Source organism: Cololabis saira, chromosome 9 (assembly GCF_033807715.1).
Source record: "Cololabis saira isolate AMF1-May2022 chromosome 9, fColSai1.1, whole genome shotgun sequence".
In the NCBI taxonomy this organism is placed as follows: Eukaryota; Metazoa; Chordata; class Actinopteri; order Beloniformes; family Belonidae; genus Cololabis; species Cololabis saira.
In genome coordinates, this window is record NC_084595.1 from 2,234,367 (window position 1) to 2,250,442 (window position 16,076).

Below are 16,076 nucleotides of genomic sequence, written 5' to 3' on the forward strand. Positions count from 1 at the left end.
GCATGCTAAATAATAATGCAACCCATCGGGCCTCCCCTGGCCGGGGGGTGCGCGGGCTGGTGCGGCGGCGGGGTGGCACCATTCCCAGGTGTCTATGTCTTATGTTGTCAGTATGAATGGGGGGATGTTGGACGGTTTTCCCCTTCCGTCTGGGGGCTCCGGCGGCACCGGGGGACGCCCGTGGAGGTTTGGTGGGGCCCTGGCCCGGCTCGGAGGGCCGGCCCCCGTCTACTGGATGGCCGGTGGGGGAGGCGTGGGCGTCCTTCCAAGGCGGATCTGCTGGTCCTGCCTCCTGGCTTCGGCCTCTGCTCCCCTTCCTTCCCCCCTACACGATTCATACGCACATAGGCGAAGGGACGGGGGTTCCGGGTCGTGAGGGGCATTGTCCCGCATTATTCAAAACTGTCAGGGTTTGACATTTCCCCCAGTTTGAGTTTCAGTTATGTCCCTCCTGTTTCCATCTGCCCTGATTGTCGTCACCTGTGTCTCGTTATCCTGTTATATCTGGTCTGGGTCTTTCCCTGGTCCCGGCTGGTCCGGACTGTTTCCTCCCCCCCGTGTTTCCATGTGTTAGTTTTTTGATCCTAGTTCTGAGTTCTTTGATGTTGCTCAGCAGCGTTTTTGGTTTTGCTTAATAAATCCTGCTTTTGGTGAAACTCCTGCCTCCTGCTCTCCTGCATTTGGGTCCTCAACAAACCGAATCGTGAAAAAAACGGTTATTATTGACTTTAGGTGTGATGGTGCTTCCCCTGCGTTAGCGGCTTCCGGCGCCTAATTCGGGGTTCGATTGCTTTCCCCTGTGACCTGCCTGTGACCCGCCCACTCAAACCCGTGTTTCTGTGTCCTCTCCCCCCCCAGGTGGAGCCCATGTTCACGGTCCCGGCCCCCCCGGCTCCCGCCCACCCCGGGGCCCTCGGCTCCTCCCTGCCCTCCGTTCCCACCTTCTCCCCCCCGGCGCTGCCCCACCAGGACCAGGTCTGTGGCACCAGCACCCAGGACGGGGGCACCCCGGGGTGGGGGGGGCCCCCGGGGTGGGGGGGGCCCCCGGCCCCGGAGGGGGGGACTCCGGCTGCCTGGGACCCTGCCAGCCCGGGACCAGCGTCAACCTGGAGGGAATCGTCTGGCACGAGACCCCAGGAAGGTGAGGAGCTTTTACTGGCCACGGTTACACGATGTTTTTCAATTTATTAATTAAATAATTCCGAATTAAACTATTTTCCTTCGAGTTTACGTTCCGAGGTTTACATGGAAAACACGTTTGATGGTCTTTATCCAATTCCTCTTAAGGTCTGGGGATTGGGAAGGTTCTGATTGGATAGGGAGGCGGACCTGAAGTCTTCAAGAAGTTACGTCTACCGGAAGTTACGTCTATCGGAAATTACGTCTATCGGAAATTACGTCTACCGGAAGTTACGTCTATCGAAATTACATCTATCGGAAATTACGTCTATCGGAAGTTACGTGTATCGGAAATTACATCTATCGGAAATTACGTCTACCGGAAGTTACATCTATCGGAAATTACGTCTACCGGAAGTTACGTCTATTGGAAATTACGTCTATTGGAAGTTACGTCTATTGGAAGTTACGTCTATTGGAAGTTACGTCTACCGGAAGTTACGTCTATCGGAAATTACGTCTATTGGAAGTTACGTCTATTGGAAGCTACGTCCTATCATAAATTACGTCTATTGGAAGTTACGTCTATTGGAAGTTACGTCTATTGGAAGTTGACGTCTTACAGAGTTATCTCTATCGGAAATTACGTCTACCGGAAGTTACGTCTATTGGAAATTACGTCTATTGGAAGTTACGTCTATTGGAAGTTACGTCTACCGGAAGTTACTTCTATCGGAAATTACGTCTATCATAAATTACGTCTATTGGAAGTTACGTCTACCGGAAGTTACTTCTATCGGAAATTACGTCTACCGGAAGTTACGTCTATTGGAAATTACGTCTATTGGAAGTTACGTCTATTGGAAGTTACGTCTACCGGAAGTTACGTCTATTGGAAGCTACGTCTATCATAAATTACATCTATTGGAAGTTACGTCTACCGAAAGTTACGTCTATTGGAAGTTACGTCTATTGGAAGTTATGTCTATCATAAATTACGTCTATCATAAATTACGTCTATCATAAATTACGTCTACCGGAAGTTACGTCTTTCGGAAATTACGTCTACCGGAAGTTAGGTGATCGCGGAATTATTCTATTCGGATTTAAAATCGGAATAAACCAGCAATTTACTTCGGGATTAAGTCTAATTCGGGATGGCCATTTTCATTAGGAATTAGGTGTTTACATGGTAATTTTTACTCATTTAAATCGGATTTAATTTTAATTCTGAATTAAAGAGGAATTCAACTTCCCATGTAAACGCTCTCATTGTCCTGAACTGCTTCCCAAATGTTGGCGGTTCATAGCGTTGCCGGGATGCGTAGTGTCCCGTACGATGGACCTGGTCTTTGTCTTGGGCTGCCAAAGAGCGTCAAGGTGAGGGAACTTCGGTCCCTGGTAAGGAAGCTTCCTGTGGTGCTCCGATAGAAGTTGAGCATCATCTCGGAGTTGTGTTGAGAGCCAGGTTGTTGTCCGGCGCCTTCAGCCAAGTGTTCCACCTCATGTCTATGTGATGAGTATGGCTGGGGATCGATTCAAATATCAAGAATCGATTCGATTCCGATTCTTAAGTTTCAGAATCGATTATCACGATCCGATTCGATCCGATATTGATTTGGGTTACTGTTAATAAAAACGTTTTTTCAGCTGTTGAATGAATGATATGACTGTAGTTCTGCAACATATTAATACTAGTATAATATTGAGATTCAACAGCAAGTATTGCAGCTAATGATGCTGTAAGGACCAATCAGCTCCCAGAATGCTGATAGAACTGAAACAGAAACATCGTGGGTCAGAATTACCAAACAGATCCAGGAGGAAACAGAGACGATGAAATCGCTTTTATTTTTTCCCCATTTATGAGAATTTGGTTTTTAACATTTATGCAAATGTAACCCCAAGACAGTATATAAAGCAAAGAAATATAGACAATTTATGCAATTATAACTGAAAACTTTAATGTTTTCATACCTTTAAACATATTTAAAGGCAAAAACATGGCACCAGTTATTCTCGTGTCCAACAAAACATTCCTTCTTTGGGCATAAACAAAAAAGTACCAAAAGTTGTAATGTAATAATGAAAAAAAAAAAAAAAAGATTTATTTTTTTTTTTTTTAATCGATCTTTAGACATATTAATCGATTTTTAGGAATTAATATGAGAATCGATTTAAAATCGGAGAATAGATTTTTTCAACACAGGCCTAGTGATGAGTCTCACTGTGATTTCAAGTTTCAAGTTTTAGTTTATTCATACATAGCCATTAAGATAATCGTATACAATTGAGACCAATCAGACATCTATAATGGTCTTTGGCATGTATGAATGGCTCCCCCAAAGTAAGATATTGAAAGCTTTTGGGAGGAAAAATGAAGGAAAAGTTAAATTTACAATGCAATGTGGTACAATGTGACGCTTCGTGTCCAAGTTGAAATAGAGACGACTTTTCTCCCTGAGACTGGGTGGTGGGGGGTGAATGTTAATGAAACAGAATGCTAATTGGACAGACAGAACGGAGAGGAAGAGTTGCTGCTGCAGCTCCTCCTCGCTGCAGGAGACCAGACTGACGAGCTAATCAAACACTGACGAGCTCTGAGCTTAATTACCAACCGTCATGGAGTCGGGCTCCATCCCATAAACACGTCACATCAGCGTCCGCTGAAGGTCTGAAAAGAGAAAAAACACACAAGACTTTGGAATCTGCAAGAGAGAAAGCAAACAAACAGAAACAGGAACAGGCAGAGACAGGAACAAACAATAACCAGTCCAGGTCCCTGAGACTGAACCAGGACTAGAATACTGAGATTATCTGTCTCTAAAACTGAACCAGGACTAGAATACTGAGATTATCTGTCTGTAAAACTGAACCAGGACTAGATTACTGAGATTATCTGTCTCTAAAACTGAACCAGGACCAGAATACTGAAATTACCTGTCTCTAAAACTAATCAGTTTAAAAAAAAAAATGGATGCTCCATGTTGGTGATTTGATGATTGATGATGTAGTTGAATACGGAGGTGTCATCTGCAAACTCAATGATGTTTTATTGGACCGGTCCAGGTCTCTAAAACTGAACCAGGACTAGAATACTAAGATTATCTGTCTCTAAAACTGAACCAGGACTAGAATACTGAGATTATCTGTCTCTAAAGTTTGTCTTCTGGATCATAAATATGGAAAACTACTGAAACAATCTGCGTTTTTACCAGAAACAAGTGAGAAACTGCCGCGTAAAGCCGACGACCTTCTGTCCTTTAAATGAGAAAATGTGATGAATCTGAGGATGAAACTTTTAATGTTACTGGAGTCTGACTGTTCCTGGTGATTGACAGGTGTGTTTCTGGTGATTGACAGGTGTGTTTCTGGTGATTGACAGGTGTGTTCCTGGTGATTGACAGGTGTGTTCCTGGTGATTGACAGGTGTGTTTCTGGTGATTGACAGGTGTGTTCCTGGTGATTGACAGGTGTGTTCCTGGTGATTGACAGGTGTGTTCCTGGTGATTGACAGGTGTGCCTGACTGTGATTGACAGGTGTGTCTGACTGTGATTGACAGGTGTGTCTGACTGTGATTGACAGGTGTGTTTGACTGTGATTGACAGGTGTGTCTGACTGTGATTGACAGGTGTGTCTGACTGTGATTGACAGGTGTGTTCCTGATGATTGACAGGTGTGTTCCTGGTGATTGACAGGTGTGTCTGACTGTGATTGACAGGTGTGTCTGACTGTGATTGACAGGTGTGTTCCTGATGATTGACAGGTGTGTTCCTGGTGATTGACAGGTGTGTCTCACTGTGATTGACAGGTGTGTTTCTGGTGATTGACAGGTGTGCCTGACTGTGATTGACAGGTGTGTTCCCGGTGATTGACAGGTGTGTTCCCGGTGATTGACAGGTGTGTCTGACTGTGATTGACAGGTGTGCTGGTGGTGAACGTCACCTGGAGGAAGAGGACATACGTAGGAACTCTGCTGGACTGCACCAAACACGACTGGGCGCCTCCTAGGTGAGTTTCCTGCTTCCTACTTCCTGCTTCCTTCCTCCTTCCTTCCTGCTTCCTTCCTCCTTCTTTCCTGCTTCCTTTCTGCTTTCTTCTTCCTTCCTTCCAGCTTCCTACCTGATTCCTACTTCCTGCTTCCTTCTTCCTAATTACTTCCTGCTTCCTTCTTCCTAATTACTTCCAGCTTCCTTCTTACTTTCTTCCTACTTCCTGCTTCCAGCTTCCTACCTCCTTCCTACCTGATTCCTACTTCCTGCCTCCTTATTCCTACTTCCTTCTTGCTTCTTTCCTTCTTCCTTCCTTCCTTCCTGCTTCTTTCCTCAAATCTAGCGCTAGGTGGCTAATAGTAGCTCAGTGTTCATCCTGGATCTGTCTGTTACCATGACGACGGTTAGAACGATGAGACTTTTATGATCAGAAAAACAGGAACTTAAAAAGGCTCCCTGTTTGATTAGCGCCGTTAGCGTTAGCCTAGCATTAGCCTAGCAGCGTCATCAGCGTTCAGGGCTTTTATTCCTGACGATGGTTTATTTGATTAACAGAACAAAAGCTCCTCTTCAAAGAGCGTTAATGTTGCTAACGTGATAAAAGCTTTAAACTGTCGGCTCTGTGATGAAAGTGATGAAAGCTCCAACAAAAACACTTTTGATTGTTTCACAAGTGGTGAGTGGCTTTTTTATAATTGCAGAATAGAAAAATGTCACTCGGCTGAACCTTTCAATTACGGCTCCCGCGTGTAAACGATAGTCGTCATGGAAACGACAGCCCGGGCTCGCAGAGCGGCGGCTAAATTACTTTTATCATTTGCCGTGGACATTTCTCTCTCAGCGGGTTTGGCTTCAAAATATGATTTTGAGGAATAAAACTCTTCCTCCAAGATGATTTATTCTTTGAAAGGAACTAGATGTTCAAGATTTGAATGTTGCTGTATAACAATAACCTTAATGAATGCACACAAAGGAATATAAATATAATATTAAAGCTGCAAGCAGCGATGAACGGGCCCTCGCGCATGCAATCTTTACCAATAAAGGTCAAGGACTCAAAACTAAGTCTGATGACACCACCATGACTCTTAATGTCAAACCGGTAGAAAGTAGGAACTATCAAATATGGACCAATCAGATGAAGGGGGGCGGGGCTTTTTGGCGTCTAGCGTCGCCACGGTAACACTTTTGAAAGAGAAAAGTAATGCGTGGTGTCGCAGAATGGAGATGCATATTTTGATGTATAACACACCTGGGTGCACGTTACGGTTCGGGCCGAATTAACTGCCGAAGGAATGGCATAAATTGCGCCAAAATGACACGATTAATTCAAAATGGCCGACTTCCTGTTGGGTTTGGGCCATGGCTCCAAGAGACTTTTCTTTAAGTTGTGACATGATACAGGTGTGTAGCGATTTTCGTGCATGTACGTCAAACGGTATTGTGGGGCTTGAGGCACAAAGTTTTCTAGGGGGCGCTGTTGAGCCATTTTGCCACGCCCATTAATGCAAACCATTGAATATCACATTTATCACCAGGCCTGGCTTGCATGCAAAATTTGGTGACTTTTGGGGCACGTTTAGGGGGAAAAAGGCCCTCCTTCCGTCAGAAGAAAAATGAGAAAACAATTCCTACAGATAGACCAGGGGTCGGCAACCCGCGGCTCTTTAGCGCCGCCCTAGTGGCTCCCTGGAGATTTTTCAAAAATGTTTGACCTTTTTTCCTTTTTTTGTTTTTTTTTCTTTTCATTATTTTCTCTTTTTTTCCTTTTTTTCTTTTTTTTTATTTTCTTCTTCTTTTTTTCCTCTTTTTTTCTTCCTTTTTCGTTTTCCTTTTTAATCTCGATATTTTGACTTTTTTCTTGACATTTCCACTTTTTTCTCGACATTTCGACTTTTTCTCAACATTTCCACTTTTTTCTCAAAATTTTGACTTTTTTCTCGACATTTGGCCTTTCACCATGTGCCTTCATTCTAAGGCTTATACAAGACTTTAAATTTTTTGCGGCTCCGGACATATTTGTTTTTTGTGTTTTTGGTCCCATACGGCTCTTTCAATATTTTGGGCTGCTGACCCCTGCAATAGACCCTTCACTGTCAGTGCTCGGGCCGTAATGATAAGAATTAGCTTCTCCTGATTCCAGTGTTTTCTGTCTTTTCCAGGTTTTGCGAGTCTCCCTGCAGCGACCCGGATCTCCCCGGTAGCCGCGGTCGGGGGAAGCGGATGCGGTTAGCGATGGCCGAGCGTCCGTTCGCGGAGCCGTCCACTGCTAACGCTAACGCTAAAGTCCGGGGCCTCTCGCACCACCGGAGCCGGGGGGGCGGAGCCACCGCCGGAACCGCCTCCATCCACAGCAAAGGGAGGCGCGCTAGCCTGAACCTCATCAACAACTTCTTCACCGTGGACGAGGTGAAGCCCGTCGTTAGCGGCGTTGGCGGCGTTAGCGGTGGCGGCGTTAGCGCCTCGCTCTCCTCGGGGAAGCGGAAGAACAAGCCGCCGGCCGACCTGGACCTCAGCTTCGCGTCTTCGGACAACGTCAAGAACGGGAAGAGGATCCGGGCTAAGTCGCGTAGCGCCCCGTCGACGCCGCAGGGCAAGTCCGACCCGTCTTTCCTGGATCCGGGAGGGGGCGGGGCCTCCTCGCCGCCGCCGCCGCTACCCATCCTCATCGACTGCCCGCACCCGAACTGCACCAAGCGCTACAAGCACATCAACGGGCTGCGCTACCACCAAACCCACGCCCATCTGGAGGCCGACGAGCAGCAGAGGAAGCCCGACGGTGACGGCGACGACCGGTTAACGGATGGCGACGACGACGCTAACGTGACCTCGTACGACCTCACGGAGACGAGCTCAAGCTTGAAGAAACCGGCTCCGCTCTACAAGGTGACGACGGTGGGGTCGCCCAAGAACCGGCGGCTGCTCCTCAGCACCGACCACAATAACGCCAACAACGCTAACGCTAAAGCCAGACGGACCTCCAGCCTGCTGAAGGACGGCTTGCTGGACGACCTCAGCAACGCTAACAACGCTAAACCCAGGAGAACCTCCAGCCTGCTGGACGACCTCAGCAACCTGCCCATCATCTCCAACATGACGGTGGTTCTGGAGAACTGCATGGTGTCGGACCGGGCGTCTTCTTCTTCGGTGGTGGAGATGCCCAAGCTGGAGGCCGAGGGCCCGATCGAGAAGAAGGGAAGCCCCGGCGACAAAGCTAGGAAGGCCAACGGGAAGGTGGAGAAGCCGTCCAAGTCCAACCGGACCAACCGGCCGATCGCTCCGGCGCCGGCTCCGCCGAAGCTGATCGCCATCCCCAACGCGACGACGTACAACACTAGCGCGGCGGCGCCGGCGGACGTCGTCGGCTCCCAGCAGCCGTCCCCGCTGGCGGCCGTCAGCCTGACCAGTAAGAATCTTCCCCTGAAACCCATCAAGCCCAAGCTGAGCGTCGTCGTGGAGCCCGGACTCGTCAAAGCCGTCGCGGCGGTCGCTGCCTGCAGCGGCAAAGACGCCAGGAAGAAGGAAAAACGGAGGCTGAAGGACAAACACGGCAAAGACGCGCCGGCCAGGACTCCCAACGGCGACGGCGACGGGATCAGAACGGAAGAAGCCGGCGGCGGCGGAGCTAAACCGGGGGTGAAGGAAGTCCCGGGAAGTCTCCTGAAGGAACACCTGAGCAAACAGGAAGTGATGAACGGACTCCTGGAGACGCAGGAGAGTCGCATGGCCAGCATCCGGGCCGAGGCCGACAAGGTCTACACCTTATTTTTTCTTCTTCCTTCCTTCCTTCCTTCCTTCCTTCCTTCCTTCCTTCCTTCCTTCCTTCCTTCCTTCCTTCCTTCCTTCCCTGATTAATTTTGTTTAATTCTGTCTGATTTCAGGTCTACACCTTCACCGACAACGCCCCCAGCCCGTCCATCGGCGGTTCTTCGTCGCGGCTAGATTCAGGCGGCGGCGGTTGTTGCCTGGCAACGGTGGACGGCGGCAGCGGCGGCAGCAAGAACAACAGCCCCGCCTACTCCGACATCTCCGACGCCGGGGACGAAGGCGGGGGGGGATCGGACGGGCTCCGGTCGTCCAAGTCCGGCTCCTCCTCCGAGGCGAGCTCTGGCTCCGGCGGCGGTAACCATGGCAACCCCGGTAAAACCCCCCCCTCCACGGCTACGAAGGAGTGCCAGTCGCCGTACTACCACGGCTACGAGCCGTACTACCTGCAGGGCTGCGTCGCCTTCCACAAAGGGGCCGCCGCCCACGACTGCAAGGGGAAAGACAGGAAAGAGGACGTGAGGGACGACGACAAGAGCTCCTCCCATGACGGGCCGACTCCGTCCCAGCTCCAGCTAGCCATGAGCCAGACCCAGACAGCGCTAGCCCAGTCCCTGTACTACGGCCAGTACTCCCGGGGACTTTATATGGACCAGAAGATGCTGCTAGCGTCCAAATGCTGTGACCAGACTCCCTCCGGCAAGCAGAGGGGTCAAGGCGCGAAGGACTTGGACGATGTCCAACACTTGATCGGGGGCTCGGCAGGTGGACCGGTGTTGGGTAAAGGTCCCGACGGGTCCAAGGTCTGCTGTGCCAAACCGGGGGGGCCGGGCGCTAAGGGGATCCACGGCGGCGGCGGCATGGTGGTGGACCAGCACCAGGTCGTAGCGAATGACTGCGACAACATCAAGTCTCCCTCTTCCTCCTCGTCTTCTTCTTCTTCTTCGTCGCTCCACAACCCCAACAGTCACACGGATCTGGACTCAAATGTTTCCTTTTCCAGCGTAAGTTTCTCCGTGTGTTTGTGAGCCGCCGCCGCTAATGCTGTTGTTGGTGTGTTTTAATTGCTTCTGTGGTGCCGCCGCTATCCTCTCGCGCTTCTCCCGTCGTTTCGAGACCCCGATCCGAATGTTAGAACGTTTTCCGTATAAGAGAAACGAGAATGGATGGATGGATGATGGATGGATGGATGAATGGATGTGTAACGTTAACTTGGCACCAGCCACTTCTTCAGAAAGCTTGTACAGATGTCTTACCCACAATGCAGTCGACCACTAATTCGAGCCATGACTAGGGTAGGTTTCCTCTTTCCGCTTGATCATGTTTGGGAGTGTCTCGGTTCATCGAGGGGGACGCAGTTGAAACTTCGTCATCCTTCATCAGCGTCTCACCCAGAGCCAGGGATAGGTGGTCTGTCTATGGCTCTGCTCACCCCGCAACAGTGTTTCGTCTATAGTCTCCGGCAGCGGTGGGCCGCTCCGGCTAGCAAGAATCACTGAACAAACCGGTGAAAGTCCCTAAATTAGCTCTCCTTTGTCTTGAAATAACACCTACTACTACTACTAGTAGTACTACTGTCATTTAGCAGACGCTTTTATCCAAAGCAACTTACATCTGAGAGAACAAACACACCATTTCGCCCAGGGAGCAATGAGGGTTTAGGGCCTTGTTCAGACCCAAGCCCATCTCTGTAGCCACTAGAATACTACCCCACCTACGAGACTAATTGCTAATTGCTTGTAACCCTTTCAACTGCTGATGTAAACAAGGCCGAGATGTGAACACCAGACCGGCTCCCACCCACCTCTGCTAAAGAACCTATAGGTGAAACACTGCGACTAGCAACCAACTCTTGTTCCCCATTGATCTCTAGCCCTCAGACGGCCCCGGCTGGCCTCACCACCACCTCGGCCAGGGCCAGCACGGGGATGAGGCCGAGGAAGGCGAGGCCGACGGCGGGAAAGAGTGTTGGGCCACCATGGAGCTGGCTGGAGCCAAGATGCCCTCGGGGGGAGGGCGAGGAGGAGACGCTAAGAAGAGTTCCCGAGGTCAAGGGTGCCACGAGCTCCTCGACGAGGAGGATCCCGACGGCCTGGAGGGCCTGGAGAACCTGGACCAGGACCAGGACCCGATGGGGGGGCTGCTGTCCGAGGAGTCCCAGACGGCCCGGGCGGCGGTGTCCCCCCCCATGACGCCCCAGCAGCCCTACATCCAGTACCAGCACTCGTCCTACCCCCCTTACCTGGCCATGTGTGAGGGCGGGGGTTCGTACCGGGGGGGGGCGTCCCCGACGCTGGTCCACAGCTACCCAGGTAAGACCCGGACCACGGTTACATGATGTTTTTTAATTCCGAATGAATCATTCCGAAATAAATCCAAATTAAACTATTTTCTTTCGAGTTTACATGGAAATAGTAATTCCAAATTGAGGTTTACATGTAAAACACGTTTGATCGGTTTTATCCAATTCCTCTACAGGTCTGGGGGTTGGGAAGGTTCTGATTGGATAGGGGGGGGACCGGAAGTTAAACTACCGGAAATTACATCTACCAGAAATTACATCTACCGGAATTTACGTCTATCATAAATTACGTCAACGGGAAATTACGTCTATCGGAAATTACATCTATCGGAAATTATGTTTACCGGAAATTACGTCTATCATAAATTACGTCTACCGGAAGTTACGTGTACCGGAAGTTACATCTATCTGAAATTACGTCTACGGGAAATTACGTCAACCGGAAATTACGTCTATCTGAAATTACGTCTACCGGAAATTACGTCTATCATAAATTACGTCTTTCATAAATTACGTCTATCGGAAATTACATCTACCGGAAATTACATCTAACCGAAATTATGTTTACCGGAAATTACGTCTACCGGAAGTTGCGTGTACCGGAAGTTACATCTATCTGAAATTACGTCTAAGGGAAATTACGTCAACCGGAAATTACGTCTATCTGAAATTACGTCTACCGGAAATTACGTCTACCAGAAATTACGTCTATCATAAATTACGTCTACCGGAAATTACGTCAACGGGAAATTATGTCCATCGGAAATTACGTCTATCGGAAATTACCCCTATCAGAAATTATGTCTACCGGAAATTACGTCTACCGGAAATTACGTCTATCGGAAATTAGGTCTACAGGAAGTTACGGCTATCTTAAATTACGTCTACCGGAAATGACGTCTACCAAAAATTACGTCTATCGAAAATTACTTCTATTGGAAATTACGTCTACCGGAAATTACGTCTATCATAAATTACGTCTATCGGAAAATACGTCTACCAGAACTTCCTTCCTTCCTTCCTTCCTTCCTTCCTTCCTTCCTTCCTTCCTTCCTTCCTTCCTTCCTTCCTTCCTTCCTTCCTTCCTTCCTTCCTTCCTTCCTTCCTTCCTTCCTTCCTTCCTTCCTCCCTTCCTCCCTTCCTTCCTTCCTTACTGTACGGGATCTGAACCTTGGTGTTGATAGTTAGCGAACAGATAACTCTTAACCAGGTAAACAAGCCCAAGTTTAGAGGATGTTCTATGTTCTACCCACAATCCTTTGCATGTGTGTCTGGTGTGCAGGTTTCCACTATCCTCTGTACGGGAAGACGGCGGGGAGGGAGGAGTCGGAGGTGACTCCGCCCACCAGGGGCGGAGCCATCAGCGGGAAGCCAATGGTAGACTCGACCTCGGAGCTGCTGCCGCAACCGAGTCACCAGTTCCTCGGAAAATCACCCGCGGTAAATACACCATTAATACACTATAAATACATCATTAATACACTATAAATACAGCATTAATACACTATAAATACACCATTAATACACTATAAATACACCATTAATACACTATAAATACACCATGAATACACTATAAACACACCATTAATACACTATAAATACACCATTAATACACTATAAATACACCATTAATACACTATAAATACACCATTAATACACTAGAAATACACCATTAATACACTAGAAATACACCATAAATACACTAGAAATACACCATTAATACACTAGAAATACACTATAAACACACAATAAATACACTATAAATACACCATTAATACACTATAAATACACCATTAATACACTATAAATATACTATTAATACACTAGAAATACACCATTAATACACAATAAATACACCATTAATAAACAAAAAATACACCATTAATACACAATAAATACACCATTAATACACTATAAATACACCATTAATACACTATAAATACACCATTAATACACTATAAATACACCATTAATACACAATAAATACACCAAGAATACACTATAAATACACCATTAATACACAATAAATACACCAAAAATACACTATAAATACACCATTAATACACTATAAATACACCAAGAATACACTATAAATACACCATTAATACACTATAAATACACCACTAATACAAAATAAATATACTATTAATACACTATAAATACACCATTAATACACTATAAATAAACCATTAATACACTATAAATACACCATTAATACAATATAAATACACAATAAATATACTATTAATCAGAATCAGAAAATCAGAAAAAGCTTTATTGCCAGGTCAGACATAAATCAGACGAGAGAACTTGACTCCGGTTCACACCGATGGTGTCAAGGTGCAAAAAGACACCTCAGCACAGAAAAGCAACATACACACAACAAAACAACATCATAAGTCATGGTCTTTACTGTGTGTGTGTGTGTGTGTGTGTGTGTGTGTGTGTGTTCAGCCCGGAGAGAAAGGTTCCCCCGAGGAAGAGAGGGAGGCGGAGCGAGAGAGGAACCACCTGTCGTTCGCCCGACACCTGCACACACACCATCACACACACCTGGGGATGAGCTACAACCTGCTGACGGGCCAGTACGACATCTACCAAGGTACACACACTTATACACACACACACACACACACACACACACACACACACACACACACACACACACACACACACACACACACACACACACACACACACACACACAGTCCCTCAGCTGTGATATAATGAGCGTATACCATGGTACACACATATATGCCCTTATTTTTAACAGCTTGTGCTTTTTATTATTTTACTTCTTTTCTTATCATTTTATTTATTATTTTACCTCCTTTTCTCGTAATTTTATTTACTGTCTAATTATGTCTTGCTGCTTTTAATGTCGATGTAAATCACCTTGTGTTGAATTGTGCTGTATAAATAAACTTGCCTTACACTATTATGGATCAGCCCTGAATGCAGCATTGTGACGTAGAATTGTCAAATTGGTTTAATTTACCGTACGAATTGTTACAGATTACTTTTGTAATCCTGTATCTGACCCGGTCTGTGTACCTTTTGAGCGTATAGAATCGTAATTCTTGCCATTGTAAGAATGAGATGTGCATGGAAGAGTATCAGGGCCAGGCAGGAGAAAAATAAACATAATATTTTAGAGGAGGAAGATTTTTTTTTCATTATGCACTTCGAGAAAAAAGTCAAAATGTCGAGAAAAAAGTTGAAATGTCGAGAATCATGTTGAAATACAATTTCAAGAGTCATAGAATTAATTGATTAATTAATAGAATTGAATTAATTAATTTAATTAAATTAATAAATAGAATTTCCACGTAATTTGTGCTGTTTCCAGGCACGAGTAAACATCAGCAGCTGGTTTGAGCCGCTTCACTGAACCACGTTGATGCCTCAACACATTTCCAGTGACGTTCCCGTCCAGGTTTCTCATAACTGACTCTTGTCTGTTCTGTGTTGCAGGTTTGAGCTCCAGGTCTCTGGTCTCCAGTCAGCAGGCGGGACATTCCTCAACGGGTACGTTGGAAACAACGACAGAGATGTGACTGAAAGGCTCATTTCAGCCGGACCTTAAACTTCCTGAAAAGCTTTTTCCGATGGCTGTGACTTGAACTTGACCTCGTCAGCCGAACGTTGCACATGTACCTGAAGATCTTTGTTTCGTGTCTTTGTTTCTCTGCAGACGGCGAGGGGAAGAAGTAGGACCATGTGACCACGACTCCCATGAGGAGCAGATTTATGGATTTATGGGACATCGATTCCTCGGTGTTGAATAAGCTTCGCCTCGCTGAGAGGCAGAAACACAAACTCAAAGAAACTCTTTCATTTCTCACTGACGACGACCAGTTTTGTAACGAATCCCAGAGGAACCGGCCGAGGCGCTTTGTAATAACGGTGCATTTTGTAATAAACGTCCAAAATGTAATAACTTTTTATTTCATTTTGTAATAAAGCCACATTTTGTAATACATTTTGTTATTGCATTTTGAGAAGATTATTATAAAATGCACTTGCAACTTTTTTATTTTCTAGGAAATGTAATAACATGGTGCATTATGTAATAATACCTATTATTGTTGTTTGTTTAACAATTAATTTATACAAGAGTTACTTTTGTTGTTTTTTATGAAATTTCCCTTAGAGCTATGTAGCCCAATAAATCTATGTATAAAACTCCAAATATAACTTTAGTTTCCTATTTGAAGTGTGGAATTATATCGGCCAATAACAAACAAATAAACTTTGTTTTAGAATTGTTATTACATAATGCACCATGTTATTACATTTTCTACAGAATAAAAAAATTGCAAGTGCATTTTGTAATAATCTTCTCAAAATGTAATAACTTATTACATAATGCGGCAAAATGTATTACAAAATGTGTTGGGGTAGTTTATTACGAAATGCAGCAGTTTATTACAAAATGAAATGACAAAGTTATTACATGTTGGACGTTTATTACAAAATGCACCGTTATTACAAAATGCGGCTCAACAAAAAGGAAGCAGTCGTCGTGTAAGACGACACGTCCCAGAGTTCATTTCTACGGAAACGCACATTAACGAGGGGAAACTTACGCTGACGATGTGACTGAATGTACTGAAGACGACTGACATTAGTGTTGGTTCACGCTTTTTTAACTCCTATTTGGACAAAAAAACAGCGTTAGAAAGCTAAAAGTATCTAATTATCCTTATTGTTCTCATAATTATTGACGTGGTCGTCCTCCTCCATCGTGCTGACGCCAACATTTGTATTGCTAACCTGTACTTGAGCGTAACCATGGTGATTGTACCGTCTTTCTGTGAGTAAACCTTCACATCGACCGACCAGCGCCGTGGAAACGGACGAGTGTCAGGGCCACGCGGGAGGAAAAATACTTTAG

The 16,076-nt window shown here is 46.2% G+C and overlaps 1 protein-coding gene across 1 annotated transcript; it reads left to right on the forward strand.

Moving 5' to 3' along the window:
• The first annotated feature begins 116 nt into the window (after window positions 1–116).
• Window positions 117–15,025, forward strand: LOC133451440 (zinc finger protein 608-like). The gene is made up of 10 exons (XM_061730488.1): window positions 117–191; window positions 859–1,141; window positions 5,044–5,131; window positions 7,275–8,865; window positions 8,994–9,881; window positions 10,751–11,189; window positions 12,462–12,619; window positions 13,634–13,781; window positions 14,654–14,707; window positions 14,874–15,025. The coding sequence occupies exons 1-10, from the start codon at window positions 117–119 to the stop codon at window positions 14,891–14,893; spliced, it is 3,744 nt and encodes a 1,247-aa protein (XP_061586472.1). The 3' UTR covers window positions 14,894–15,025.
• The last annotated feature ends 1,051 nt before the right edge of the window (window positions 15,026–16,076 follow it).